At 41.7% G+C, this 27,007-nt stretch overlaps 1 protein-coding gene across 3 annotated transcripts; it reads left to right on the top strand.

Annotated features, from left to right (window-relative positions):
• The first annotated feature begins 1,177 nt into the window (after positions 1-1,177).
• Positions 1,178-21,226, top strand: aspg (asparaginase homolog (S. cerevisiae)). 3 transcript variants are annotated; one of them, XM_071924165.2, is made up of 18 exons: positions 1,178-1,647; positions 5,999-6,128; positions 7,614-7,649; positions 10,086-10,197; positions 10,450-10,575; positions 10,674-10,757; positions 11,461-11,587; positions 11,718-11,830; positions 13,897-14,082; positions 14,248-14,361; positions 14,562-14,681; positions 14,986-15,081; positions 16,123-16,286; positions 17,669-17,755; positions 18,275-18,374; positions 18,482-18,547; positions 18,713-18,763; positions 19,738-21,226. In XM_071924165.2, exons 1-18 carry the CDS (start codon positions 1,356-1,358, stop codon positions 19,774-19,776), a joined length of 2,043 nt encoding a protein of 680 aa, XP_071780266.2. In that variant the 5' UTR covers positions 1,178-1,355; the 3' UTR covers positions 19,777-21,226. The 3 variants fall into 3 exon arrangements, with proteins under 3 accessions (XP_071780266.2, XP_071780267.2, XP_071780268.2); XM_071924166.2 differs by lacking the exon at positions 7,614-7,649; XM_071924167.2 differs by lacking the exon at positions 18,713-18,763.
• Positions 21,227-27,007: the final 5,781 nt, after the last annotated feature.

Here is a 27,007-nt window from a genome sequence, read left to right as displayed (position 1 = left end):
CCTCTTCCCACAGCACTGGTTTACATGATAGCCTATGGGGTGTGCATGTTGGAATTTACACTCACAGAAAATATTCACACACCTGTGTCCTACATTTGAAAAGATTTGCAAATCCTATGGCGTCCTAAAGCGACTGCATAATCACTCAGAAAAGCCATGCCACCCTTTCCCAGTGAGGTATGTTTTATCACCCTTTTAACTAATTTGGTTAGTTAAAAGTTGGGAGGGTACTAGGCCGGTATGTTCCGTTCTTTTTCAAATCAAATGTAGGACTTAGGTGTGTGAATACTTTCTGTGAGTGCAAATTCCAACAGGCAAAATTTACCCCACTCTCCCTGATAGCTTTGTTTACTGCAGAACATTCTTGTAAATGACCCTGCAATTAATGGAAATGATAATGTTATTTATGTGCTGATACTCAATCAAGGAAAGCTTTGCAAGCAAAAATCTGTAGAAGCTGAGCTGTACAACAAAAGTACAGTAGTTACAGTGACAAAAACTACTAAAGTATACTACCACATTATGTATACTATTTGAATACTACAGTATAACTCAAGCTACTATACTGTACTATTAATACTACACTAGCCTATAAATACCTCAATATAATACATACTATACAATACAATACAAACATACATACATACATACATACATATACATACATGCATACATACATACATACATACATACATACATACATACATACATCTGATACAATATAATACATACTATATAGGCTACTTACTACATTATCCTACACTATACAACATTATAGTAAAATCTAATTAGGCTATGATGGTAACTATATATTTTTTCATGTGGGCTCTGTAAGATATGGAGTCTAGAACTTTTCACAGGTTAAAAATTTCCCCTCAAAACTAGACTATCTTTAGTGGCTTTGAGGTACAGGGGGTTGATTCATATGGTAGACCTGTAAGGCATAGAGCTATAAAGATAGCAGAATATCTCTGTCAAATGGTATTTGCTATTTGGTTATTGTAACTCAAGAGGGCGTTCTTTACTAGTTCTTTACTCATTATGGTACGACAGCGCATAGGCTACTACCCAGACACTACCGCATGTCTACTGTCTGAAAGGTCTTCAAGTAGCCTAGCCTATACAGACCTATAAAACTGTCACTGTCCACGCCTCCTACATATTGCATCATCATCATACCCATGAAAACCGCACTCCTTTGTGTTATTGCTACAGGTGCCTGCAAGTTTCATCATACTGCTCTGGGTCTGGGTGGTCGTAAGTAGCCTACACTCAGTGGTCGCAGTGCTCGTAGCCCTTTAAGACCACTGTGTTTTGAGCACTTTTAAAGCGGCAGCCCCGGCTGAGTTGTAATCATGGCGGAATGGAAGAGGTCTATCTCCAGTCCCTCCTCGGTGTCAGACAACATGACATCCCTCGCCCGGGCTCTGTCGCAACCGAAGTTGAACCACTTTGAGCAGTCGGATGTTTTTCATTCGCAAACTAATCTCAACCGTGGAAATGTTACGTTTCAAGCCCGAAGGAGAAAGTTGTCGAGCTGCAGTAACCTGACTGAGTCCGTTGAACCCATCATATCCCCTTGTGCCGAGGCACGAGTCCTGGTTATCAACACAGGAGGAACCATTGGAATGACACTTCATGACAACGGTAGATATGGCTGTCTGAATTTATTTTACTCTCTAACGGTTACTTTTTCCAATCTGCGTGCAAGGGCGACTGTAGTGTGGCAGCTAGCTAGTTGTTAGCACAGTGAGTGTTGTCATGTGAACATGTGGCATCGGGTTAATCCTGTGTCTCACGTACATAACCCTGAAATAGCATTGCACGCAGTCGTTAAATACTGGCAAATTGAAGCTAGGCTATGTGAACGGGCTAAATATAGCTACGTTTGCATACTACTGCAATACAGAACAGCAAACTGACTCTATGTAATAAACTAGCACAAGGCAGCTGCATCCTAACATGAAATAAATTGACCCAGGGATTAGTTAAACTTCACCCTTATATATGAATGAGCAATATATTTGGGAGGACTGCCAGAGACGTCCCAAATGAATGAATAAGAATGACTATTCTGAGGTAACTGTCTCTCTCCACCTACAGGAGAGACGGTTAATAAAACTATTCTCAGATGGGGGTCCCTGGGGCTAAAGCATTTCTATTTGGGGATCCTTGACGTGAAAAAGTCTGGGAACCCCTGAGGTAGACCCATAGACTACACTTGCTGTAGAGGAGTGCAGTGAAGTATGATGCAGTTTCCACAGTACAGCAACAATATGACACAGCTGGAGCAACATCACAGATTCTCTCAATGAATAACTAGTTGAAGTGAAGGTATTAGATAACATCTGGGGCATAACAACAAATGCTCTGGGGTGCAATAACATACACAGGTCCTTCCAGCTTCAGGTACTGTGTAAAACAACAAGCATTCTCCAAGGCCATCCAACAAACTTTCACATCTGCATTGTAAGAGATTCTCTTATTTATTGTTCACGTTTGTATTTATTTCTTACATTTTTATTAATCTCATAAAGTAACACTGTTTTGATGAGTGCTACATAAATAAAGGTTATTGTTATTGCATTCTCTGGAGCTGTTGACATTGCCTAGAGCTGGCATACTCGCACGTGACTGAATATAATGTGTTGGCCCATTATATGCAAATGCATCATGATGTCTGCCAATTTGGATGAAACCCATATTTTGTTGTCTTCACACAAGCCTGCACCCATAATTTATTTGAATCCAAAGACTGCCTAGCCAGTCATTCTTAATGAAACAGTGCATAAAACCTGCAGTCAAACATGGTGGTGGAAATATTTAGTTGTGGGGATGTTTCTCCTGTTCCGGAGTTGATGACTTGCACAAGATCAACTAAACATCGACAGTACCACTCTATTCTGCAGAGGCATGCCATCCCTTCTGGCTTGAAGTAGACCCTAAACATGCATTGAAACTATGCCAGGCCTATTTGAAGACCAAAGAAGAGCAAGGAGTGCTGACTTGCATGGCTTTCCCTCCACAGTCACCAGACCTCAACCCCATGGAACATCTTGGGGAACATTTGAAAAGGGAAAAGGCGAAACATACTGTAACATCAAAACACACTCACTGGGATGCTCTAAAAGATTGCTGGAAAAATATGGATTCTCAAATTTTGCAAAGACTTGTAGAATTGATGCCAGACAGAGTGCAAGCTGCTATTAAGGCGGATGGTGGACATATCAAATATTGAGAAATTTTGACTTAGTAAATGCTAACAAACTTTTTTTTTACTTGTAGCCTATAGTGAAAAAATATGTAATATTGTTTAGGAAATATCATTTGACTAAAAACGTAAATTCGTTTTTGATAAACGATGAAACAACAGTTATTGGTAGTGGACTCAGACTTTTGGACCCAAGGTAAATGAAATCAAACTGCAGTAAAGTAGATCACCTTATTTGATTTCTGCATTTATCTATTCATTTCTTTCCTTTTTTTTCTTTGGGCTTTAAATGTAATTGTTGATTTATTTTTTCATTTAGTCCCCTTTTCTCTGTGCTTTTATTTATTGATTGATTGATTTATTCATTTATTTCCCCTTTTCTCTGTGCATTTACTGATTTATTTATTGATTTATTGATAGGGCGGACCTGGTCCGCCATAGAAATAAGCCCACCATTGGTTGTTCTGTGTCTGACAGCTCAGATCTTTACACCCAAGCCCACGTGAAGTAGACTACTTTTCTAACCACTAACAAGTCAAATGGCAGACTATTAGACCGGGCACAGCGAACTGTCCTCGGACGTTAACAGAGCTGTGAAGACCGTGACCAAGTCGCACTTTGTGCACCACGGAAAATTCTTCATGACTAGTTGAAATGAGAGATTGGCAGCTGAGAGACATATGAGCACTGGCCCTGGATCACAGACATCAAACAACCTAAATTTAGGATCCATGATGAGAAGGTCGCAAGATCTTGATGAGAAAGGTAAAGGGAGAAAATCCCCTTGTCAACATAACCTTTGGCCATGCAAAGTAAAGGTCTTCTGGAAAATGTTAGGTCATATTTCAATAACTGTGATACAGCCTAGTTTTGGCCCTGTAATTTCCAGGATAAATGTATGATCATTTTATGGCTCAATGATCTACCCCCCTTGCTACTTTTAACACATTACACATAAGTATTCTATTTTTTCGCTAAGTGCACTCTCATGTGGCCGTCTCCTCACATAAGCTCTCCCATTGCAACTGTAAAGTTCAAACTTTGGTTCATCTGTAAACAAGACTGTCTTCCAGTCTTGAACAGTGAAATTGTGGTATTGTTTGGCCAATGCTAAATGTCGGGACTTGTTTTGTCGTTGAAGAGGTGGTTGGCAAACTGCGGCCTTAATGGGAGAGTAGCATCTTCCAAATCATCTTTTGACCTGTAATCTGGAGTAGGGCGTTCTTTGTTCAGTTGGTTTTGTATCTTGGATGAAGATGCTGTTTTGTCTCGTCAACATGTTTGCTTGATATACTGGCCTTCAGATGGTGTGGTGTGTCTTGCTTTGGATGAAAATGTGTTGTACTGTGCCCGTAGAAACTTTCAATGTAGCTGCAATTTTGCGCAAGGATAGTTTTTAAGCACTCACGAGAACAATTTGGCCCCAAACGGCTTCACTAGGCTCTTCTGACATTGTTACGAACAACTGGAAAATATTTTTCAACAGAAGCCCTTTTTCAAAGTTAAAGCACTAGCAGTAGCTACAATAAAGCATAGATGACCATATTAATTTAGTCAATATCTGGTATTAGTTGTTAAAAGACCAAAACAATTCACACTGTGTGTTAGGAACATGTGTTAATATTTGAATGAAATATATGGTATGACAGCACATTGACAAAAACCTTACCCAATGGTGTGCAAACAAGATATTCAGATATTTAAATTTCATATGAGCATTTCTCTAGCAAGATCTAAACATTTTGATTGGTATCAGTTCTAAATAATGTATTTTTGAATAAGAAGTATCAACGGAGTAAAAGACTCATGATTGGTTGATCAGTGCCTGAGTGCTTAGACTGATTGGCTTTGCCTTGCTCTCTCACTATTTATATTGTTTCTTTTTTGAAAAAAAAGATATAGATAGTGAAGAGAGACAGGAAAGAGTGGGGAGAGAGAGAGAGGGGGATGACATGCTATTTGCATTAACCAGCAGGTGTACCTAATAAAACGGCCGGTCTGTGTAAGGATTTTTTCAGTCTGCCACAATGCCATCTTTAAGTTTACCACTAGGGTTCAGTATGAGACTGACGTGGTGGTGAAATGATGGTAGTTCCCCTGTATTATTCTCTCAAGTCTTCATTGATTAATGTTGCATAGGAATAATAGACACTCCACACTCTAAATTCTGCTTTAGTGTATTTTATTTTACAAGGAAACGGCAACCCCGGGCACAGGTAATCTTTGGTTGTTCACAGAAAGTAAAGGTGGACCAAGGTCTAGGCGAATACAACCTACTGAATTCACTGTCACAAATATACCAGGGAATTAATTAGAACCGTGCTGACTTTGGGAAAGAAATCACTACACATTTGAACCTTAATTTGTTTAAAATACTATAAGTAGTGTCTCAGTGGTCTAGCGCATATCATGAAACCGCAACATCCTAGGTTCGAATCCGGCCCGGGACCTTTTTCGCACCTATACATTAAAATTTGAACATAGATTAGCAGTAAATCCCTCAAAACTTTAATTACTGAATTAAATTTTAACTTTTTATTTAAAAGCGTAACCTTACACACCACCGGTATGGTTAATTCACCTCAGCAGAGACAACTGTGCAGCAGACTTCCCTTCGCCCCACAGCGCAGCACTTAACCCATTGCCTCTTCATCACATTAATGGGGGAATGACTCGCCTCGAACCTTGCCACATTAAGAAAATATAATATTCCTCCAGTGATTGTAGTGATATAGTAAGCAAGAAAATCTCACAATGGTCCCTCTTTTCTGTTACTGTCACCCACAGTCCTTGCCCCAAAAGCCAATGCTTTTGTGAAGAGCCTGCGCAAGCTGCCTATCCTCCATGATGAGCAGTATGCCCAGCAGACCTGCCTGTATGATTACTATGACCCACCTGAAAACACCCTGGTCCTGCCGTAAGTTATACTTCAAGTCTTTTTTGTATTTGATGTCTGTGTGTTGAAAACCTTATAATTCCTACAGTTTACACAAATTGAGAAAGAGTCATAGCCATACGTTTTTGAAATTAAACAATGCGTTTCAAATGGGTTTCCCAGGAGCTAGGATCATGAGCAAATTTTCTGAATATTTAAGTGATATTTCAAATAATATTGATGTTTTTATATTATATTACATTTTCAGTTTTGGTACACCTGCCTTTTGCAACTTCATTAGCTGTCAACCTCCAACATGACTTGCCCTGTTGAGTTTGTAGCCTATTCATCACTTGCATTCAAGGTTTTGATCTGGCTTTCTTTATTAACAACTGCAAATAGGCATTCAGGAGCCAAGGACCACACCGTCAACTGAATGTAGTTTTAGGATGTTTTATGACACTGAATATGATTACGATGGTAAAGTTGGGATATCTTGCTGGAGTGCGAAGACGTCTGAACTGCAGTTTGAGGAAAGTGTTGGTGAAGCATCCACTTTAGCTCCCAGGCACAATGGACCCCCCCATGGAAACCCTGTGATGGAGAGAGAGAACAAAGAGGGAGGGAGGGAGGGAGAAAGAGAGGGAGGGGCACAGCAGAATGAGAGCAGGCAGGTATGAAGGGCAGGTAGGCTTATAAAGGTAAATGACAGGAAGAGTTGAGGTGTGGTCCTGCTTCTGAACCTCAGCTATAATGGCTCCAAAACGTACTTCTTGAAACAAAAAATTATACTATTTTGGATGATTTGATTTAGTTGGTTTTGTGGTATACTTATAGGGTTAGTGTTGGTGGTTGACCACTCAGGAACTTGCATGAGGATCAGTCTTACACCAAATGAAAATATCACTTTAAATACAAAATCCAAATCACTGAAATTGGACTTATAAGGTTGTCATGTGATAGATCCATTCTTAATCCTCCATTCTTTCACTATGCATGTAGCATTGCAGTGGTGTACGTGATTCAAAGAAATAAAATAATACCCAACACCCAAATAATTAATAATGAGAAACCCTAGCACATTCCACTAGATTTACTAAACTACTTGTCTTCCCAGTAACCAAGATTTTACAATTGATCTAATCTAAAGTTATTATATGGCTGCCTTAGTCAATCGAGGGATACCCCTGTGTTTGAGATGGATTTAATAGTCCTAAATCATATTGATATAAATTCCTATGTGCAGCCCATCGTGAAGAGAGTGAAATCATAGATGTGCTTTTCAGAACTTTGTGCAAGGCAGGTTGTTGGTTGTATAGACTAAATCATGTTAGAATTGATGAGCAACACACTTTATTGTTATGAATATTAGTTTATACCCAAGACTGCAATTGGTATTATGATCATGATGCAGCGCAAGCTACACTTCATATTTCAAAAAGCAGAGATTGAATCAAAACCCCTCACTGTTCTCCCAAGAGTGGCAACAGAATTTATGACTCTAAACTGCTTGTGTTGCCTCGACAGGAAGCCGACGCGCCATGCTGACCGGCTATTTCACGGGTCCTGTAGTACTGGTAGCATACTGTGTGCCTGCACTGTGCTTGAGAGTGGTTTGATGTCTGTGCTTTCCTTCCCACCAAATGTAAGGGAGTGCTTGCCTGGCAGGAAACGCTTGCTGATGTGGCCTTTGGCAATAGGAGGAATTGCCAGGGAGGGATACAGGAGCACAGAGCTGCAGGTTGCCTGGACCGTTTATGGGTCCGATGTGTGTAACTCTGCTCTTGCTCACCTCACCTCTGTGACCGGGGAGCCAGCTGCTTTTAATGTCTGGCAGATGACTAGCCTTAATAGATGACCTAATGTTTCTAGAATATTTGCATCTGCATCGCCTTTGCGTCAAGGAGGTTTAGTTTGCGAGGAGTAAGTTGCTGTTGCCCTCCTGGCGAAAGAAAGGCGAATCTACCCTCTAGCGTGTTTGATCCATGCTGTCTAGTCTCCTGGTGCATGTGTTATGGAGCAGTGAGAGGACCCCCTTGTGACCGGGATCCTGGTCAGGTCAGCATCCCTCAAGATGGAGGCTGAGTCCAGGGCAAAGACTCCCTGGGTCAAACCTCTCTCAACAGTCTCCTGCCTGGAACTTAATCTTCATGTAGACCCACAGCGCCCAGACCCCCTACCCCTCCATCCTGACTACCACTGTGAAAGCCTCAGGTCCAGGAGGGGGAGGGTGTGCTGGGTTGTAGGGTAAAGATAAGGAAGCCACACAACAGTCACTGCTAGCCTGTTTCGAACAAGACTTGAAGTTGAGGTTGTAAGTAGGGGGGCCTGTGCTTGTTTGGCACATAGTAGTGCTTCTTCTGTAGGACTACTATATTTGATTGCCCACACCCTCACACTTTACACAGCTTCAGTAACTATACAGGGAGTTTTCAGGATGTTCTAGATTTACAGATTTAGTGTTCATCTCCCTTTTTGTTAATTATCTACTTGCTAAATGTCTTGATTTTTAGGAACCCTAACCCTAACCAGTTTATTTATACTAATATTGAGCCTTCACAAACTTAATATTAATAATTATATAAATCATAATTAATTTTACAAGTGTGCATGTTTTTTTTATTAACTTGCTTGTTTTTGATTCCTGCTGTGTTCAGCATGATTTACCTATTTAATATTTGCTCAGCATTGAGTTTATACAGTGTTAACATCAACTGAAATAGGCTCATATGCAAGTCTAATGGGTCTGCTGTTGATAGTATGCAATTGCCAAGCCTATGTTGAATACTTACTTCTGAGGAGGGAATTAGTTTATTGATTTATTGAAAAGCTTTATTCATGTGATGTTGAGAGGCAAGCCGCAAGGCCGTTTGCCCCCACCCTCCAACCTTCTTATCCCAGTTCTTAAGTCCCCCCTCCCCCTCCCAACACACACACACATAAACACCACTCCTCCTTTCATTATTAGCAGGCTATGAGGCATCTTAGCGCTGGTATGCTAATGTACAGCCTCGCTATACTTGAGGCTACACCGCCAGATAGATGAATAATTGGTGATTTGAATATTGTTTCTTGTGGCACTTTGGCTTTAAGATTATCAACAACATATGTTGTAGGGTTGAGTGTGGACTTAGGGCTAATTGGAAGAGTGTCTGTAGGCCCCTGGTTAGGTGGACTGGGGCTCGCCTGTTCTTCCCCCTGCTGTTCCATTCAGCCCGTCTCCGTGTTAAGAGGCTGCCCTATGGTAATGCGGGGGGCTGCCGTGTCCCACCCCGTTTCTTTAAAAGGGAGATTAAAAGGAAAATCTTTTCACAGCTGCTTAGCCGGGCACGCTTCCTTATTCGGATTGTCGCAGGTGGGATCACAGGACGCCTGACATAAACTCCACTTAGAAGAGGCATAAATATGTATACATGTGAAGCAAGCCTGAGCTGCCCCCTTATAATTGGGATGGAAGAAGAAACATTGGTTTTTGCCTTAACCTGAAATGACCTGTCTTTTATTGGGACACAAAAGTCTACTGTAGGCCAAACAACCCTCAAGCAATCCTCAAGAACAAGTCGGCCACCTTCTGTCCCTCAGCTTTGCCTGTATTTACAATACACAATGGTAATGCCTAATGGAACAGTAGGGCCTTACCCTGAGGAAAGGGAAAATGCTCAACTTTAAAGTGCTGCTCTCTCTCCCTAACATGTGCCAGCCATGCCCCTCCTTCATCGCACCTCCATAATTCTCTCTCTGTGCTTTGAAACAGGTTTTGGCACCCTGCTGCTGAGACAGAAGGCCCAGCTAAATAGACTTTGTCTCGCTTCATAAAGTCGGCTTGGTTTTTAGCATTCCCCTACCCTTCTTTTTACTCACTTCTCTAATTTAAACATAACTTGGTCCAACTCTGTTAAGTAAACACAACCAAGACAAAGAACACTATAATAACCTGGGTATAAGCTGGGTTTTTGTATATGATGATTGAAACTCATAGATAACTTGTTTCTTATCCAGGCTGAATAAAGACAATAAGAGGATTGTCTACTCAGTTTTAGAGTATTGCCCCTTGCTGGACTCTTGCAATATGACTACAGAAGACTGGGGTAGAATTGGAAAGGACATTGAGGTAATTGCTGCCATATTAATTTCATTTTTAGGTTTTAGATTCGCTCCATAACCATAAAATTGATATGCAGCACATAAGTTATGTTGTTGTTTTTTTAAAGCTAGTCATCAATCAATTAATCAAACAAGTATTCACATTTTCTCAGTATGCATATAATACTACAGTATACAGAAAATCATTTGAGTGAGAATAAACAGATCACTATCTGAAATGATCCACAATGTGCAATCTTCATTTGTTGTCTGACTGCAGAAAAACTATGAGAACTATGACGGTTTTGTGATCCTCCATGGCACAGACACCATGGCTTACACAGCCTCGGCCCTGTCCTTCATGTGTGAACACCTGGGCAAACCAGTCATTCTCACCGGCTCACAGGTAAGAGCTGCTATCTTCATAGCTCTAACAAATAAAACACCTCTATGGCACTTTAAGTGTTTACTGCCCTCTAAAGATAAGATACGGCCTGTGTTCAGGTGCCAATCTATGAGATGAGGAACGATGGCCGAGACAACCTGCTGGGGGCGCTGCTGATTGCTGGACAATTTGTCATTCCTGAGGTGAGTGAATGGGGATGGCAACTGAAAAGCTGCTCGTCTACATGTCATTGGATTGGGTCGTACTTCACTGATCTTAAAGACGGGGGAATTATGAGCTGTTTAATTTGTGAATGAAAGAGAAAAAGAGGATGAATGTGAAACTAGATCCAGCAGTGAATTTCTTTTGTTAGTTTTGCCTTATCGTTTTTTTGGGAATGATAAAGATGAAAAGTTACCCTATGTATTGATTCATGTTTTGAGGCAGCAGAGAATATGCCATGCTCTAGGAAGACAGGTGTGAGAATGAGCATTGTTTGCATGCAAAAGGCAACAAAAGCCGCCCTAAACTACTTGTCTGACGAGAATGCTTACTAAAGGACAGCGAGATGTGTTTCGCAATACCGAACAACAATTACCAGAAACAGGAAGAAAAGTTGTGTCTGTGTCTGTAAGATGGATGCGTAGTAAAACTATGTTCGTTGTATTGCATCTATTATACTGCCTCACGTTGATGAAGGCTGCTTCAGTTGATAAGGACACACTGATATGGTTTTATTGACGGGTGTACTGTAATGGGCCTGGTTAAAACCATGTCATGTTTAGATCAGGGTACTTAAGTTTCCATATATCTTTAGTCCTGCAGTGTTAAAGGGATTTTCTCTTTGCAGTATAGCAAAGGTTTGTGCATTGAATAAAACACTGTCCTGTATCTCTCTGCATTCAGGTGTGCCTGTATTTCCACAACAAACTCTACAGGGGCAATCGTGTGACCAAGGTGGATTCTGGAAGTTTCAACGCCTTCTGCTCTCCTAACTTGGCTCCTCTGGCCAACGCTGAAGTGGATATTAAAAGTAATCAAGGGCTGTAATGGGTCTGTCGTGTTGTTATGTGGCAAATAAATCTCTGTTGTAGCCAGTTTCATCAGATGTCCAGAAGAGGGGGGTGGTCTTTATTGATCTGTTCTCTCCATCTTCCCCTCAGTCAATTGGGACACAGTGTGGAGGGCCAACACCACAGCAAGGTTCCAAGTCAACACTGAGCTGAACCGGAATGTGGGCCTGCTCAGGCTGTTCCCAGGCATCACTGCTGCTACTGTAAGTTGCTCCCTTGAGAGAGGGTGATGCAATATGGCGTGTGAATTGACTCTCCGCTTGCATGCCACGACTGCATTCTCCCTATCAAAGAATAGTTGATGATATGCTGGAGTTACAGCTCTTGAACTGGACTAGCAATGTTTATTCTCCCTCCGTCATACTCACCAAGAGTCCAGAAGTTACTTGTTCTCCTGGGTCCTTAGTTGAAAAAACTACAAAATATATATTTTTTTCTTTGAGGTAATATTCAACAGCTCATAGTTTGATGCCTGTCGCACAGTCTTGACTAATGAGCCAAGATTGTTGGTGGTCCGCATAAGCAGGGACCTGGTCCTGTGCAGGGTCAGAAACATTAAAAATTTTTCCCAGGGCGTCCTGGTGGCTCAGTTGTCTAAGGCGCATACCATGTAACCACAATGTTCTGGGTTCAAATCCGGCCCAGGACCTTTGTCATGTAGTCATCCTCCTCTCTCTCCCAGTCTTGTCTCTCTCCACTTGAAGCTATCTAATAAAAATGGCAAAAAATAATCTAAAAAAAAACAAACCTGTTCCATCACTGATTACCTGTCTATTATAATTATTTGCATAAATGCCAAAGGTTCACTCAATCCCAAAATTGCAATCTGATTGCATTCCATTATTTCTGGATAATTATGATGTATATTTGTTGATTAATTTATTCATTCTTGGCTTATTGTCAAGGAAAGCAAGAATCAAACATGTCTTGACGAAAACAGCAAAATAAAAACAAAACCTTAGATTCGGTGGTTTGCTTTTGAAAAAAACATAAATTACCAGTTGATGGCATTTTATTATCATAGGCTAATCTCGTAATGCAATTATGCATGTCTGTTCCTGATATTTACAAGTCCTCTTGTTTTGCCGCTGTCATTGAACAACATGGGGAAAGAAAGGGGAGGGAGAAACCACATGTGTGGAAGAGGGATGAGGGAGAGAGGTCTACAAGTTTTGCTTAAATAGACATTACTATTTATTTTCCAGTAATAATATGGCACTGGTATCATGAACACAGCAGTGTCTCGCACGCACGCACGCACGCACACACACACATATACATGCATACATACATACATGGAGGAGAGGAATAGTAATACTGGTGCAAAAATGCATCTCAACTATGATGTTATGAGCTAGCTTTTTTTTTTTCTCAGAATCTAATTCAAGGCATCGTAGTGTAGAAAAACAGTTGTTTTTCTCTAACTGGAATATATTATAGTCAGCTTTGTGGTTATCTAACAGCACTGTTACCTGTATTCCATTTCTTTCCAGTTCATGTTCTAAGGTGCCAACAAAGCTTAGCCCAGAGAAAAATGAGATGGGGTTATGGGCCATGACCAATCACCCTGTAAAGACCGGGGATTGGCATAGATACTCTAACATTTAGCTGCACCTCCCCCTCAAGAGGCTGTAGGGAGGGTGGCTTTACTGTCTCAATCTGCTCTCACTGCCCAGGTTGGCTATCAAGACCTTTTAGCTGCCTTTATGAGGCACAGTTTTGATTAGGCACCAGGCTCTCATGTGCCCACTGTCTCTGCCATATGACGGCTTCTTTGGTACCTCGTGTCAAAAATTTCTTGTCGGTGAGAGGCTTGATCCAAATTTGATCTGCTTATCACATCAAAAAATATTGGTTGAACCTGGCAGTTTTAATGTCACCTCTTCTCTTGCATTTTATGTTAAGAGCCCTATTCTTGCCTAGTGACATTATGCCTGCTAACATCTTAAAATTAATGGTTCTCGCCTTCCTGCCATTTCAGCCATTTCAGCCATCTCCTCTCCAGATGCCAGGGTTACTGATGTGGTATAGGGTCTCCCAGTGCCAGTCAACCAGTGACTGAGAGACTGGTTGCATAGACGGCACCAGATGGGCTTTTAGGGGAGCGGTTGGGATCACGCGTGGGTATAGGAGGGTGGTGGTGGTTAGAAGGGCAGATAACAGAATACTAATTCCTCGCTCTTGATCCCACCCAGTCGAGCAGCCAGTTCAGATGAACAAAAATATATTGCTGTTTGAGGTCTGAAACTGTGTTTGTATCTGTGTGCAGGTGAGGGCTTTCCTGCAGCCGCCCATGGAGGGCGTGGTCCTGGAGACGTACGGCAGCGGAAACGCCCCTGATAACCGTGCTGACCTGCTGGATGAGTTGAAGAAGGCCACTGACCGCGGCGTCATCATCATGAACTGCACCCAGTGTCTGAGGGGGTCCGTGTCCACATCTTACGCCACTGGCAAGGTAGGCGATGCCACTTGGTCAGTAGTCAGTCTTGCATTTCCTCCTTAACTTTTGATATTTACTAGGTATTGGAGGGATTAGTCAGTTGAGAAGAACCTTAAACTTGTGATCAGGGTAGACAGAAGGAATCAATTGAACCATCACTCTTTCCTATGACTTCCTCAGGTTTTGATAGATGCAGGGCTGATAGCTGGCTGTGACATGACCCCAGAGGCTGCCCTGTCCAAGCTGTCCTACATCTTGGCCAGGACAGAGCTCAATCTAGAGGCCAGGAAAAAGGTGGGTCTCTACATTCAGCTGTGGCATCATTTTAACACTTTCTTTCTTGTAGAACTGAAGAAAAACACACCTTTTTTAGAGTAACACTATAACCACAGAGTTGGCGTAAACGAAATGTCACACAGGAAAACTGAAGAAAAGGTGAAGTGTGTGTGTGTGTGTGTGTGTGTGTGTGTGTGTGTGTGTGTGACCCTGTGCAGATGATGGGCCAGAACCTGCGAGGTGAGATGGTTGCTGACGTAGAGGGAGCCGCGCTCTCCCTGAGCGACAGCCGTTTCATCCAGGTCATCGCCAAGTCTCTCAGCATCAGCTGCAAGGAGGTGAGCTCACCAGCAGCTACGACCTAAGACATGCACACGCTTCGATACTGAGACTGCGTGACACTCTGCCACCCCGACACAGCTAGCAGGATTTCTGACAAACAGGTTTTCATCAGACATTACCTTATCTGACAATGCTTCCGGGTCCCATAGAAGTACAGACATTGTTGAAAAGGTTGTCATGACCAGATGATGCATGAAATGTCATAAAAATCCAACTTGTTTAAAACTAAGCTCATTCAGTTCATATCCAAAGGCTTTTTACACTAAGCACTTTCATGATTAAAATCTATGGTGTCTACAGGAGCTGGAAGCCATCCGTGACGCCCTGACACCTGCACTGGCATGTGCTGCTGCTAAGATCGGAGACTTAGAGGCCTTAGAAGCCATAAGGGAGATGGTGAGCAACAATCAAATCTATCTCTATAAATAGATAATCATTATCTGTTTTTGATTGTTTTGTTCAAACATGTAATACCGCTTTCACGACCCAGGATCATTATGGTTTGCTGATCTGGACCATCCCATGTGGGAGGCAATTCACATTATCATCATCAAAAACAGATGTGTTTTCTTTCTGTGTTCAACTGAACTTTCACACCAGGCGGACCAGCGTTTGACCTGGTTTATCTTGACCAGGGTTGTTTTGCAGGTTCAACCTACCCAAGTGGACCCTGTCACACTGGCTGTCAGCCAGGGTCACTATTCCCCTATGAGAGGGGTATAAGAAACAGAACGCGCGTGCACACAGGGTGCAGTCCTGTTTATATCACATAGGACAGTACAAAGTTTACAGACCACATTTTTGAAAACAAAAACATGAGACCAGACTGGTATGGCAGGCCTAGCATCGCCCCAGAATAGTCACATGTACATGTATGTCACATGCTTGTATGTGGCTTGTCTGGCATACAATCACTGGGTGAATGAACATACAGTTCCTAGTATCTATTTTATTTTCATTCTGACTTCATATAATTTCTGCTTCATGAGACAAAGTTCATCTAACCTTGAAAAAGAAGAAAAGTTTAAAGTTGTATACTTCCATCTATAAAACCTAAATGGTTAAAAGCAGGCATGAAGCTCAGTGATTGTATCTGTCTCCTAACCCTAGCATTGTTTGTTAGAACTGGAAAAGCAGTGTGTGCCATTGATTCCTGCAAGATACTGAAGATGGCTTGCAGGTGAAACTCGCCATGTTCACACTCACTGTACTAGATAAATAGATTTTCCCTCCTTTGTGGTGAACTTTGACCATAAGGATAATCTTTAGGTTTTTCAGTCAGTTTGATTTTCATTAATCCACCTACTCTTCATTTCTTTCAGGGCACGGTGTTGCTGAAAAGAGTAAAAAAGAAGAAGGTTATAGAAAATATACGGTTTATTAAGCACCAAGTGAAGTACAGTGTAACTGATGCAGTCATGTTTTCCTCCTGCACAGGGCAGTAACCTGTGTCTAGGCGACTATGATGGACGCACACCCCTACACATTGCTGCCTGTGAGGGCCATCTTAAAGTGGTGCAGTACCTGTTGAGTCACGGGGCTACAGTCTATGCTAAAGATCGCTATGGGGACACACCTCTATGCAATGCTGTGCGCTTTAGGTAAGGCTCACCTCAATGTAAACCATAAGGGTTGATGTGTTTGTGTTCATCTGTGTGTCAGAGTAATGGTACCATTCATGAAGCTGCAAGTGGGGCATTTAAAATCCCCCTTTGGCCATTAGCAACCATTTTTATACCTTATCTTCAGCCCAGTCTTTAGTGAAAATATGTTGTTAATAGCTGCTATAGAGGGGGGTTCATTAAATGAGCTCCTGCATGGTAGGAAATCTGGCTCTGGTTAAATGACAAGAGGGGAGTAGCGGCTGTCAGAGGGGGGTTGAAACCAGGGGAGCAACTCGTAATGGAGTTTAGAGGCCAAACAATAATTATAAGCTAATTAGGCTAATTGTCATCTGACAATTTAGGCAGTGTTTATTTTTATCAGAGTTGTTTTTGTTTTATTTTGTCATTCATTGACATTGCTCTAAATGTCTATCGGAGAAAACTCACGCTGAATGTTTCTGTTTTAGTGCTATGTTGAGCCTCAGGGTGAAAACGTTGTACATGTCAAAGCCGTGGCAAGTGGCTGTTGTCCTTTTTAACGGTTGGCACAGCAAGTATGGGCTTGTTGTCTTTGTGATGGGAGAGGGACACACTGAGGCACCAACGCCTGCCGTTACACTGCCTACCTTACATGCCTTGGCTTGCTATGTCCTTCTTAAATCTATTTTTATTAAACAACTTTTAGAACTGGAATTTTGAATTGCTTTCAGGATGTCCGCGTTTTTGACTTGCTTTCAGTGTCATCCACATTTCTCAGGGCATTACAACCCGGTGCCCATATAAGGAATGGCAGAGAGCACAGAGAAAGTAGTCTTAGCGAACAAAAGAGGGGAGCGTCCTCTGAACCAGTCCTACCAGCCAGCTCCCAGTTTCACAGATGAGAGATACTGGCAGGGTGACACTACAGGAAGTGTATTTTAAGGACTTGTAATTGGTTCTGTGGTTCACAGCCTACAGACTTGTCCTATAAACAATTAGGTTTCGTTACCTTACTTACCAAGTTCAGTGCTTTTTTTTTTTTTTTTTTTTTACTTTTAAACCCCTAAATCAGAACTGCTGAATAACATTTAACCTGTTTATGCAAATGGCACTATATGTGACTCCTGTGTGGGTGGTTCATTGTGGGGGCGTAAGGAACTTGTCCCTACTCGCCTAGCAACAATCACACCGCCACAACCTCTGTTAACCTCTGACTCAGAATTCAAAAGTTTGGAATTGAAGACATTATATCATATTCTCTTAGTCATGCCTCTCAACAGTAACTTTAATAAAGGATGGTCAGGTGATGATTGAGAATGTGCTTTGCGTTTTATCTGTTTTAATGATAATAATATGACTACATGATACATTTTCTCCATCTCTTTTTCTATCTAACCCAGACACAAGGATGCAGTGAAGCTGCTGAGAAAGACTGGAGCCCACTTCTCCAGGGATGAGTTGGAGGAAGCAGGCACAGAATTGTGCAGGTGAGACACACACACATATATACTGTATATATCTATAACCAAATGCACACATATATAAGCACACATTCTCAGTTGCTCAGCCACGCATAGTGACCCATCTTACATACTTGTCACAGGTGCGACCAGTTGTCCCAGTCTTGCGCAAACCGTAGGAATGCTCCCTGGCAGCATAGCTTTGGATCTCTTCAGCATCTCCAATGTCAGCAGCCATAGGAGACATTGCCTGGCTCCCTTCTACTTTGTTGAGACACCTTATCATGTTTTGATGTAGATGGATCAAGACAGTTCATATGTACAGTTTCAGAAACAAACCTTTTGCAACGTACGATAAGCATGGCTTGTGTCTCTGCTGAGATAAAACGGAACACGCCAACTTGTTACAGCAAACAAAACGTTTTTGAAAAGCATCTTAGCACAAACATCTAACCATCAAACTTTGTCCATTTGCTTACAACTAGTACAACTAAGGTGATTGTGTTATTAATGCTGTAATTAACACTCCTGTTGTCTGTGTTTTAGCCTGGCAGCCAGTGGTGACCTGGAGGGTCTGGAGATATGGAGCCTAGCTGGAGCGGATCTGAATAAACCAGGCTATGACGGACAGACAGCAATAGGAGTGGTGAGTTCTGGGGAGACTCATTCCGCTTTAATAATAATAACTAATAATAACCCTTACTGTAAAACTCCTTCTCATTCTGTCTCTTTCTCATCCCTCACCTGTCCCAGGCCCAGTCTGTTGGTAAGAAGGAAGTGGTGGCATTTTTATGCCAGCTCATGAGCCCTAAAGCCCAGGTAACAGCTGTTTTCCATTCTAGCTCCTATATACCTGTATTTGTTTCACTCCAAACCTCCACTGCTTAAACCTGAGCAAGATGCATGCTAGTCCAACACTGACATTGGTGTAATTCTGTGACTATGTGCCTCTCAATCACATGTCTGTCTTATGTTCAATTCCAGACAATATTTGGTGATTTTAATGAATATGATGAATATGATGATGAGGAGGAGGTAAATGACATTCAGTGTATATGTGTGTTTTCCATATTGAGCATGAGATCTCCCTGGCATGACTGCTTTGACTCCCCTCTGTGTCCGTTTACATCACCCTGTGGTGTAGCTCAGGCATATTTCCCCTTCTGTTCTGTGTGGTGATGTGTGGTGCTTTCACAGAACTGCTGCATCAATGAGTTTGATGCCTTTTTGCAACTTCTTATGTTCCCTCTCATAGAGTGTTTGTCCTTTCAGAAAATGAAAGGAAACCAAAAATGTGATCATGATTTTTTTAAATAATTAATAATTTAATAATTTTTAATAATTATAATTTGTCTAGTATTTTCTAGTATAATAATAATAATAATAATAATAATAATAATAATAATAATAATAATAATAATAATAATAAACTTTATTTATATAGCACTTATCTAAAAGCAGCATTTACAGCTTCACAACAAGGCATTAAATAAGAATAGTAAAACACAAAAGGAGATTTAAAAAAAAAAAAAAGGAAACACGAAGGAGGAAATAGGTTAAACAAATCTGTAAAATGAAGTGAAAAACATAGAACAATGACATAAATGCATGTCTATAACACCGGTTTTAAGAAGTGACAAGTACATAGCCATGCCTCAAACCTTTTTGGTTTTTAGCTGAAAATGTATCAGATAGAATTTGATCAGCTTGTGATGGCTTTACATAAAATGCCTGCGAATCCTAAACCTGTGCAACCTGCTGAGTCTGAAGGCCTAACCCAGAGTGTGTGTGTGTGTGTGTGTGTGTGTGTGTGTGTGTGTGTGTGTGTGTGTGTGTGTGTGTGTGTGTGTGTGTGTGTGTGTGTGTGTGTGTGTGTGTGTGTGTGTGTGTGTGTGTGTGTGTGTGTGTGTGTGTGTGTGTATGTATGCAGGTCGTAGAGACTGCTGAAAGCAAACACCCCTCAGTCACCAACACTCCAGTTGAATCCTGTGTCTTTCTCTTTGTCTCAGAACGGAGGAGTGATTGAGTTCTCTGCCCCCCGAACCTGATCCTGAACTGACGCCGCCTGAGCCAACAGGACACGTCCTCCACCTCCTCCTTTACCTCCCAAGTCGACCTCGTCAAGTCGACCTCATCAAGCCGTCCTCATCAAGCCGTCCTCATCACACCGTCCGCTGTTTCACTTTACAGAAGTCCCTTTGGACTTCTGCATAAGCCTGTAGAATTGCATACTCCTTTAAGCCATATAGTTTGTGTATGTTTTGCCTCATATAGTTATAGAACTGTACTCTGCCTATCCTTCCAAACCCCCGAACAGCACAACCTTGAGTAATCAGTGATGTCATTGCACAGTGCCTAGAAGGGGCAGCACTAGATGTATGTTTATGTTTCATTGTACCACACTAGTCTGATATGTATATGGAAACATTTTACCATACTGAATGTTTTAATCGAATGTTTTTAATACTGAATACTAACAACACTCAGTAATGTGACATCAAATCAGGGAATTCAAGGCAACCTGAGGTGAATGATAAAACCTCCATTAGTCCTTCAACAGTGCGGGATGGTCTTTGTTTTATGACAAAAGAGTTGAGGATCTCTTTTTCGTAGATGCTTCTGAAAGCTATGTTACATTGTTGTCTGTATCTATAGCAATATGTTCATGATTAGTGGAAGTACAGGGTTGATTCCCAGGTCTTATTTATTCACTATTTTAAAGTGAGATTTCGGATGTAATCGTGCACACTGGTGTCCTGGGATTATTTGAGATTATGTCCAACACTAGCACTTGTCCACATGAGTTGAAATATATATCTGCCCCTGAGGCAGTGAATTACAAAAAAAACCCAGCAATTTCCATTCATACTCAACCAGCCTGTTTCTATGCTGCTTTCCTAGCTGGAAAGGTGGCAATGAGATTCAGACTATCATGCGAGTCAGAGAAGGACTTGAAACTCTGCCATAGTTTCTGTCTTCTGGAGTGTGTGTGGAGCGTCTTCTCAAATCTCCTGCCTCCAAAACGACAAAGCGACGGCATATAATGCTGGTCTTGGCGGTGTTGTGCAACTGGTAATCGATGTTAAACCCTGCTGCTCTGTATAAACCCTGAATGTTACATTTGACATAATTTAATAACAGTTCATTCCAATCCAGATCATTTTCTCTCACTCTTGTATGTTATTACCTATAAAGGAGTAGCCTATTGTTTTATTCTCGGATTACATATGACTGTGAAGTGCAGATATATTTTGATAATATACCAAGATATAAATGACTTGAATTTTTTCCTGCTGGTTCCAATGCTGTTGATTCTAGTAGTTCCTCAGTGCTGTATTGCAAAAGCGTATGTATATGTGTGTTAGAGTGTGTATGTTAAAGTTATTCGGCGGTCTGTTTCTTCTGTGGCCATAGCATCAGTGTTGCATTAGAGATTGTAATGTTGATGTAAGCAGTGCTATATGTGTTGAAAAAGCACACATAAATAAATCACTAGTTTCAAGGCTTTCAATGGCTCCTGTGATCGATACGGATGGTAAACATGCCTGAAACACGCATGAAACTGTACATGCACTGCTCCCGGTGAAAGTTTTCCCCGGGTGATTTGCATGTGATGTGGTTATCCATATGAATTAGTGCACTTCTCCCCAATTGTTGGAGGTCATTTTGATTAGCGTGCCAAGATCCCCCGTCGTATTCTCTAAAGAAATGTGTTCTGAATAATAATGGGATTCATATTGACTGCAGTAGGCGTTTAGTAGGAGAAATGCCCCATCCGTCCCAAATACAGGCCTGTAGGCTGACATCATTCTGCGTGTGTGCTCTTACTGTTCAACTGTGATAAATCAGAGTGTAACCACCAGCACAAATTCTACTAATACAGAAGAAAAACCTACAAAGACAACATTAAAAAGCATATGTCCATGTGACTCGTCAGCCTACACAGACTGGTATTTGCTATCTCTGTCTCGAGGGCGGCTGCCCGGTGGCGCTCCTGGCTGGTGGAACCCAGCTCATCCGGTTGGACCAGCATAGGCCTCATTCCTGCCTGAATGAGAGGCTTGTATGAACCTACCCCCAAAACACTATATAAAGAGCTGCAGCGCTCTTCAGTCACTCAGTCTAGGCACGGATGACACGAGGAAGCACCATCACAAGGACAGGACCTCTTTAGGTAAGCAGCACGCTCTGAAAAAGCATATAAAGGTCATGACCTCTGTTTGGGTGAGATGTACATGTTCTGCAGATCTATTCTGTAATAGGCCTTGGGTCTGAAATCTGCATTCAGTGATGTTTTAACTCGTGCTTTAACCAACAGACCAGTTTAGAATCTAAATATCGCTGCTGTTTTTCTTTCACTAGTGGAAGCAGCGGCTTAGAGGACGGACTCCTCATCGCCTTGAAGAAGTGTGGGTCTCTCTGATTAAGTGGTTCTTAACAGTTCAACAGTTCTTTGCCAAAATTGTGAAATGTTTAGGACCACTTGACCAGTCAGACAAATGCTGCCAACTTGGGATATACTGTATATGCCAAGGATTAAGGAAGAAGGACAGGCCTAAATCCCCACAGGCCTAAAACATGTGGAGCCGTTGTGTATCTGTATCTCTCTCTCTCTCTTTCTCTCTCTCTCTCTCTCTCTCTCTCGCTCGTTATGCCCCCTTGTGTTAAAATGTCAACTGCAGCCCAGGAGATGCGGGGGCTGTAAAATAATCATGGTTCCAGCAGTAATTTCATTCTGCTGGCAGACGCACAGATTTTTTTTAACTGCTTTACTGCTACAGTAACACCGTCTTATCACTGCTTTACTGTTGCCGCTATTCATCACCACTAATTAAAACAAGTCAATAAAGAATCATTTGTCTCCGTTGAGTCCATATGGGACGGACTGTGTGCCTGCAGGGGAGGTCGCTGTCCAATGTACTGAAACTTGCTGCTAATGTGAAGTTTTGACTGAATCTTGTATGGCAATGATCCTACATCTAATATGTGTTTCCACCAACACTTACAGAAACCTGCTTATATCGACTTAATTTATGTTACATACTGATAAATAATTAAACGTGGGTCACCAGACTAACAGCTATAGAGGGAACACTGATCCTGAATGCTGATGTGTTTTTTTTCCTTTAGATATACTGTAGCTTCCAAATTGATTTATCACAATTTTTGCTTGATCTGTGTTCTACATGATAGTATTAAAAACTCAGTAGTTCAAATTTGGACAAGGTATTGTAAGTGCTCACAGCTTGAGAGATTATTTCAATCAGTGGTTTCTATCTCAAACACACAAGCTTGTGAGTACACAGCCAAAAGACTGGTTTATATGTTTCAGGAGTGACTTGATGGAAAACTCTTGAGTGAAGCACTCACGATCTAACACCACTTGAGTTTGAAAATCCAAATGCATTTTCCAGGGAATATACTATTACTTGTGTTGCATAAATCATTCATGAAAGCACTGTGCACCGATTATTCTCTCCTCTTTTTAGACAGCCCCCTTTTCCTTGCCTTTGATCCCAAGAACTATCAATATTTGCTAAACGTTTCTCACAAATCCCGTTCATGCACCGGAGAGGCTGCAAAGGTTTCACAGGCTATAGGATAAGATATTGGAGTGGCATTAATGAGATGCCCAGAGCGATTTCCCTGTACGTGCGTAAGAGCAGCAGATGTAGCAGCACTGTCCCGTGGGATCTCATCCTTGGAATTTCATCAGCGGTCGGGCGACCCGCACCTCCTCGAGAGGGGAGAACTGGGTGGCGGACGTGGTAAATCATCTTTACTATGGATTGTAATTATCGGTCCACTGACAATCCCTATCCCACCCCCCAAAAAAGTGTGTCTGTGCGCGCGCGTCTGCTGTTGACTGTGTTCCTGTGTGAGTGAGGGCAAGGGGGGAGTTTGTGGTTTGCGGAGTGTTTGTGGGATCAAAAGTAATTTATTCATCACTGGAATATGTATTATTCACCACGTCCACTCAGCTGCCACAGCATCTTTAATTTTCTTTATTGTTCATCATCCCTGACCTGCAATTCCTAAAGAAAGTAAATCTACCCAACTTCTTCGTATCAGATCGATACGCTTTGAGAGCACAGACCCTCATCTGGTAGCCTAAAGGTTTTGTATTAAGATCTGTCTATAGAGAGAGAAACCTCTGATCAGAATAGTCATTATAGGCCTACATTCTCTCTTAGTGCTAACTTCTTGCAAATGAGAAAGTAAAATTAGACTAATCCTCATTTTGTTGTGGAGTGGGCCCTGGTCCTCAGCTGAAGAACCTGCAGGGCAAAACCAATAAGCCCAGTACTGTATTGAAGGGTTAAAGACAGTAACCGACAGTAACTACATTTTCTCTGTGCATTAATAAACTATACTGTCCAATCAGCCTAATTACATCGACATAATGGATCGTGAGGTCGCTCACCGATCCCCTGAACCACAGCTACCTCACTGACCTAACCCATTCAATCTACTGGATAACAAGGTTTAACTGGCCTATTCATGAAATACCGAGAAGCAATCATGAGGCGAATCTCAGCTACATTACCGGCTGAAAGGGACTTTAAACATCAGTGACTTTACTTGGTGACAATGGCTGCAAACATCTTATATAAAACAAATGTCTCTGTGTTCACACAAGAGTTTCATTCAAATATTGGTTTACGCTCTAATTTCAAAGCAGAGCGCACAGCAATAACAGCACTGGTTTCAATTATATTGACACTATTCCAGGTAGACTGCGCTAGATGAAATGTTCAAACTTCAATATCAAATGTGCTTCAATTTCTGATTAGAAAAAAAATAAATCAAAGCAAAGCAACTAATCCTATGATAAATAGGAGGATATGCCTAGCCTACTATATACATATCACAGCAAACATATAAACTATATGTAATATCCTGCTAGAGTATTATAGGAATATTCTAGTGGTACCATAGGAGATAAAGAAAATGCCATAAAGCACGATAATGTCACTATAAACTCACTATTGAGTACCACAGACACACTATAAGTCCCCATAGAAACATTCTAGGAATATTATGGTGAATGTGTCGTTATTGGTTATGGCCAGGATTTGAAGTAATTGTGTTTTACATCTCTGGAGCTTCTTGTGGGGGCTGGCTGTATACGATGCAGCAGCAAATCGGATGGGAGAGCAGCGCATCACTGACTGACAGGGGAATTGAGAGGTAGGACGACTGAATGAGTGACTGAATGAGAGAGAGAGAGAGAGAGAGAGAGAGAGAGAGAGAGAGAGAGAGAGAGAGAGAGAGAGGCTGGAGAACAGAGAGCAGCTGCAAAAGGTGGTCCTCCGCTCCCAGACCTGCAATGCTGAAAGATCAGGAGGCATGAGCAGCCCCAGGATGGCTAAAAAAGTATTTCAGTGGATGTAAATCTTTTTGCGTTCTGGATGGATTGTATCGCTCTATATTGTTTTCTCGGACCACTGGAAATTGGAGAAGATTATTATACGCGCACGTGTGAGCGCTCTCTCTGACTCACTGGATGTCCGGATTATACCTTTTGGATGTTTTTGGAGGGTATGAAAGATTAAGAATTAGATGGCTCTACAAATCAAATAGGCTCCCAAGGTGTGGAATACTATATAGGCTGCTACACACACATCCCACATGGCTTTACCAAACTCATCGGGGTCTTCTGGAGCTGGGAAGCCCAACCCCAGCCTCATAGACCTGGGGACATTCTTCGTTGACTCCGATATCATATTTGGATTTACAAGTCACTTACTAAAGAGAAAGACAAAGGTAAGAGTGTCCATGTGTGTTGTTTTTAAACACATAATTTCAAAAATATGATCTTATGTGTTGGTGTTATCACTGCATATGAAATGAACAGGAAACACTGATAAGAAAGACAACTGATGTGTCTTTGACAACGGATCCTGCCTTTGACTGTCCGGGATTCAGGAGCGTGAACGGCGCATCAGTGAATCCCCTCCTGGTGTCAAACTTCACCTCGGACATCTCTTATGATCAATTTGTCTTATTCAACACTTTTCGCTAATTTTGCAGCAGACAAAAGCACAGGTATCTTTACCAGTGATTATTTCCATTTATAAAAACTGCAGCTCCGCGGAGAGGTGATGGCCAATAGAAATCAGGACAAGCTCCTGAGCACGCGTCAGGGCAATGACAGCATCATTTTACTACAGCACCAAATAGGCAACTATCTGATAAGCCAGTAAATAATTAATTTCAAGCATTTGGACTAAAGATTTGTCGAGCCGTAATTAGGCTGCCAAAAGTTTGCTAAAGGTTGCACAAATAAATGAGAAGTCACTTAATTAATATGATTGATGCCTCACTGTAGGAGCGCTTGTGGGATATGCGAAGATTTATATGGACTAATTATTATCTTAATCGTAGTTCCCAACTCTGATGGCACTGGAGAAGACATTTGACCTCATTCTCTCAAAGTTAACCCCGTCAGATCGCCTATAATTTGCTACCAGTTGCGCCGCCAAAAGACAAAAGACTGTAGGTTTTCCTAAACGGGTCGTGTGAGGCCAGGGAGAGGGGGGACCGTTTCAGATGTCGAGGGAGGCAGCGCATGTGGCCACCGCCGCTTACATCATCCACATGAAATATTCAAAGTTTACAAATTAAATATTTAACCTCGTCCCCCCCGCCCTTCCAAATCTGCGAGAAAGGCTGCTCCCTACACGCGCCAGAGGATGGCGCCAGAGCAACACCAACCACACAGCGACAGTCCTGCAGCTGCAGGGAGAGGCAACAGTTGCTAATGTGCTCTGAAACTGAGCAATCACACCTTCTGCATTGAACAAAAAGCTCAAATGCAAAATTAAGACAGATAGAATGATAGAAATTCAAATTCATAGTTAAATTCAAAATTCAAATTCTATTCTATTCTATTCTATTCTATTCTATTCTATTCTATTCTATTCTAACATAGGGGTAGGCTATAGTCCTGATAGACCAAAAATGAAATCTGCGGCATATGAAATTAAGACTACACATCATAATAAGTAGGCTTATACAGTGATATAAGTCAAATAAAGACAGCCTATGGTCTATTGGGGGTGGGGGGCGGCATAAATAAATTATTTAATTGGGTTTGTTTATATTGGTGGTTATTTGCCTTGTCCTTGTGATGATCACCGATTGGAAGTCATAGTTTGTTTTGCCCACCTTTTAGTCTACCTTTAAATCACTGTTCCCTACACTAACCAGCCGGCTATATGGCATAATAACAGCCCTGAACCCCCGTGTAGTTCCCCCATCCTGCGCCAGAAAGTT

This window comes from Centroberyx gerrardi, chromosome 17 (genome assembly GCF_048128805.1).
Source record: "Centroberyx gerrardi isolate f3 chromosome 17, fCenGer3.hap1.cur.20231027, whole genome shotgun sequence".
Lineage (NCBI taxonomy): Eukaryota > Metazoa > Chordata > Actinopteri > Beryciformes > Berycidae > Centroberyx > Centroberyx gerrardi.
The sequence above is the reverse complement of the archived record's forward strand: the minus strand, read 5'-3'. Positions and strand labels throughout refer to the sequence as shown.

What these genes read in the sequence shown, in the direction of transcription:
- aspg (XM_071924165.2), top strand. Translation starts at nt 1,356, where the DNA reads ATGGCGGAATGGAAGAGGTCTATCTCCAGTCCCTCCTCGGTGTCAGAC. An exon ending in AATGACACTTCATGACAACG is followed by an intron (nt 1,648 to 5,998) that starts GTAGATATGGCT and finishes TGTCACCCACAG; the next exon opens with TCCTTGCCCCAAAAGCCAAT. An exon ending in GAATTGGAAAGGACATTGAG is followed by an intron (nt 10,198 to 10,449) that starts GTAATTGCTGCC and finishes GTCTGACTGCAG; the next exon opens with AAAAACTATGAGAACTATGA.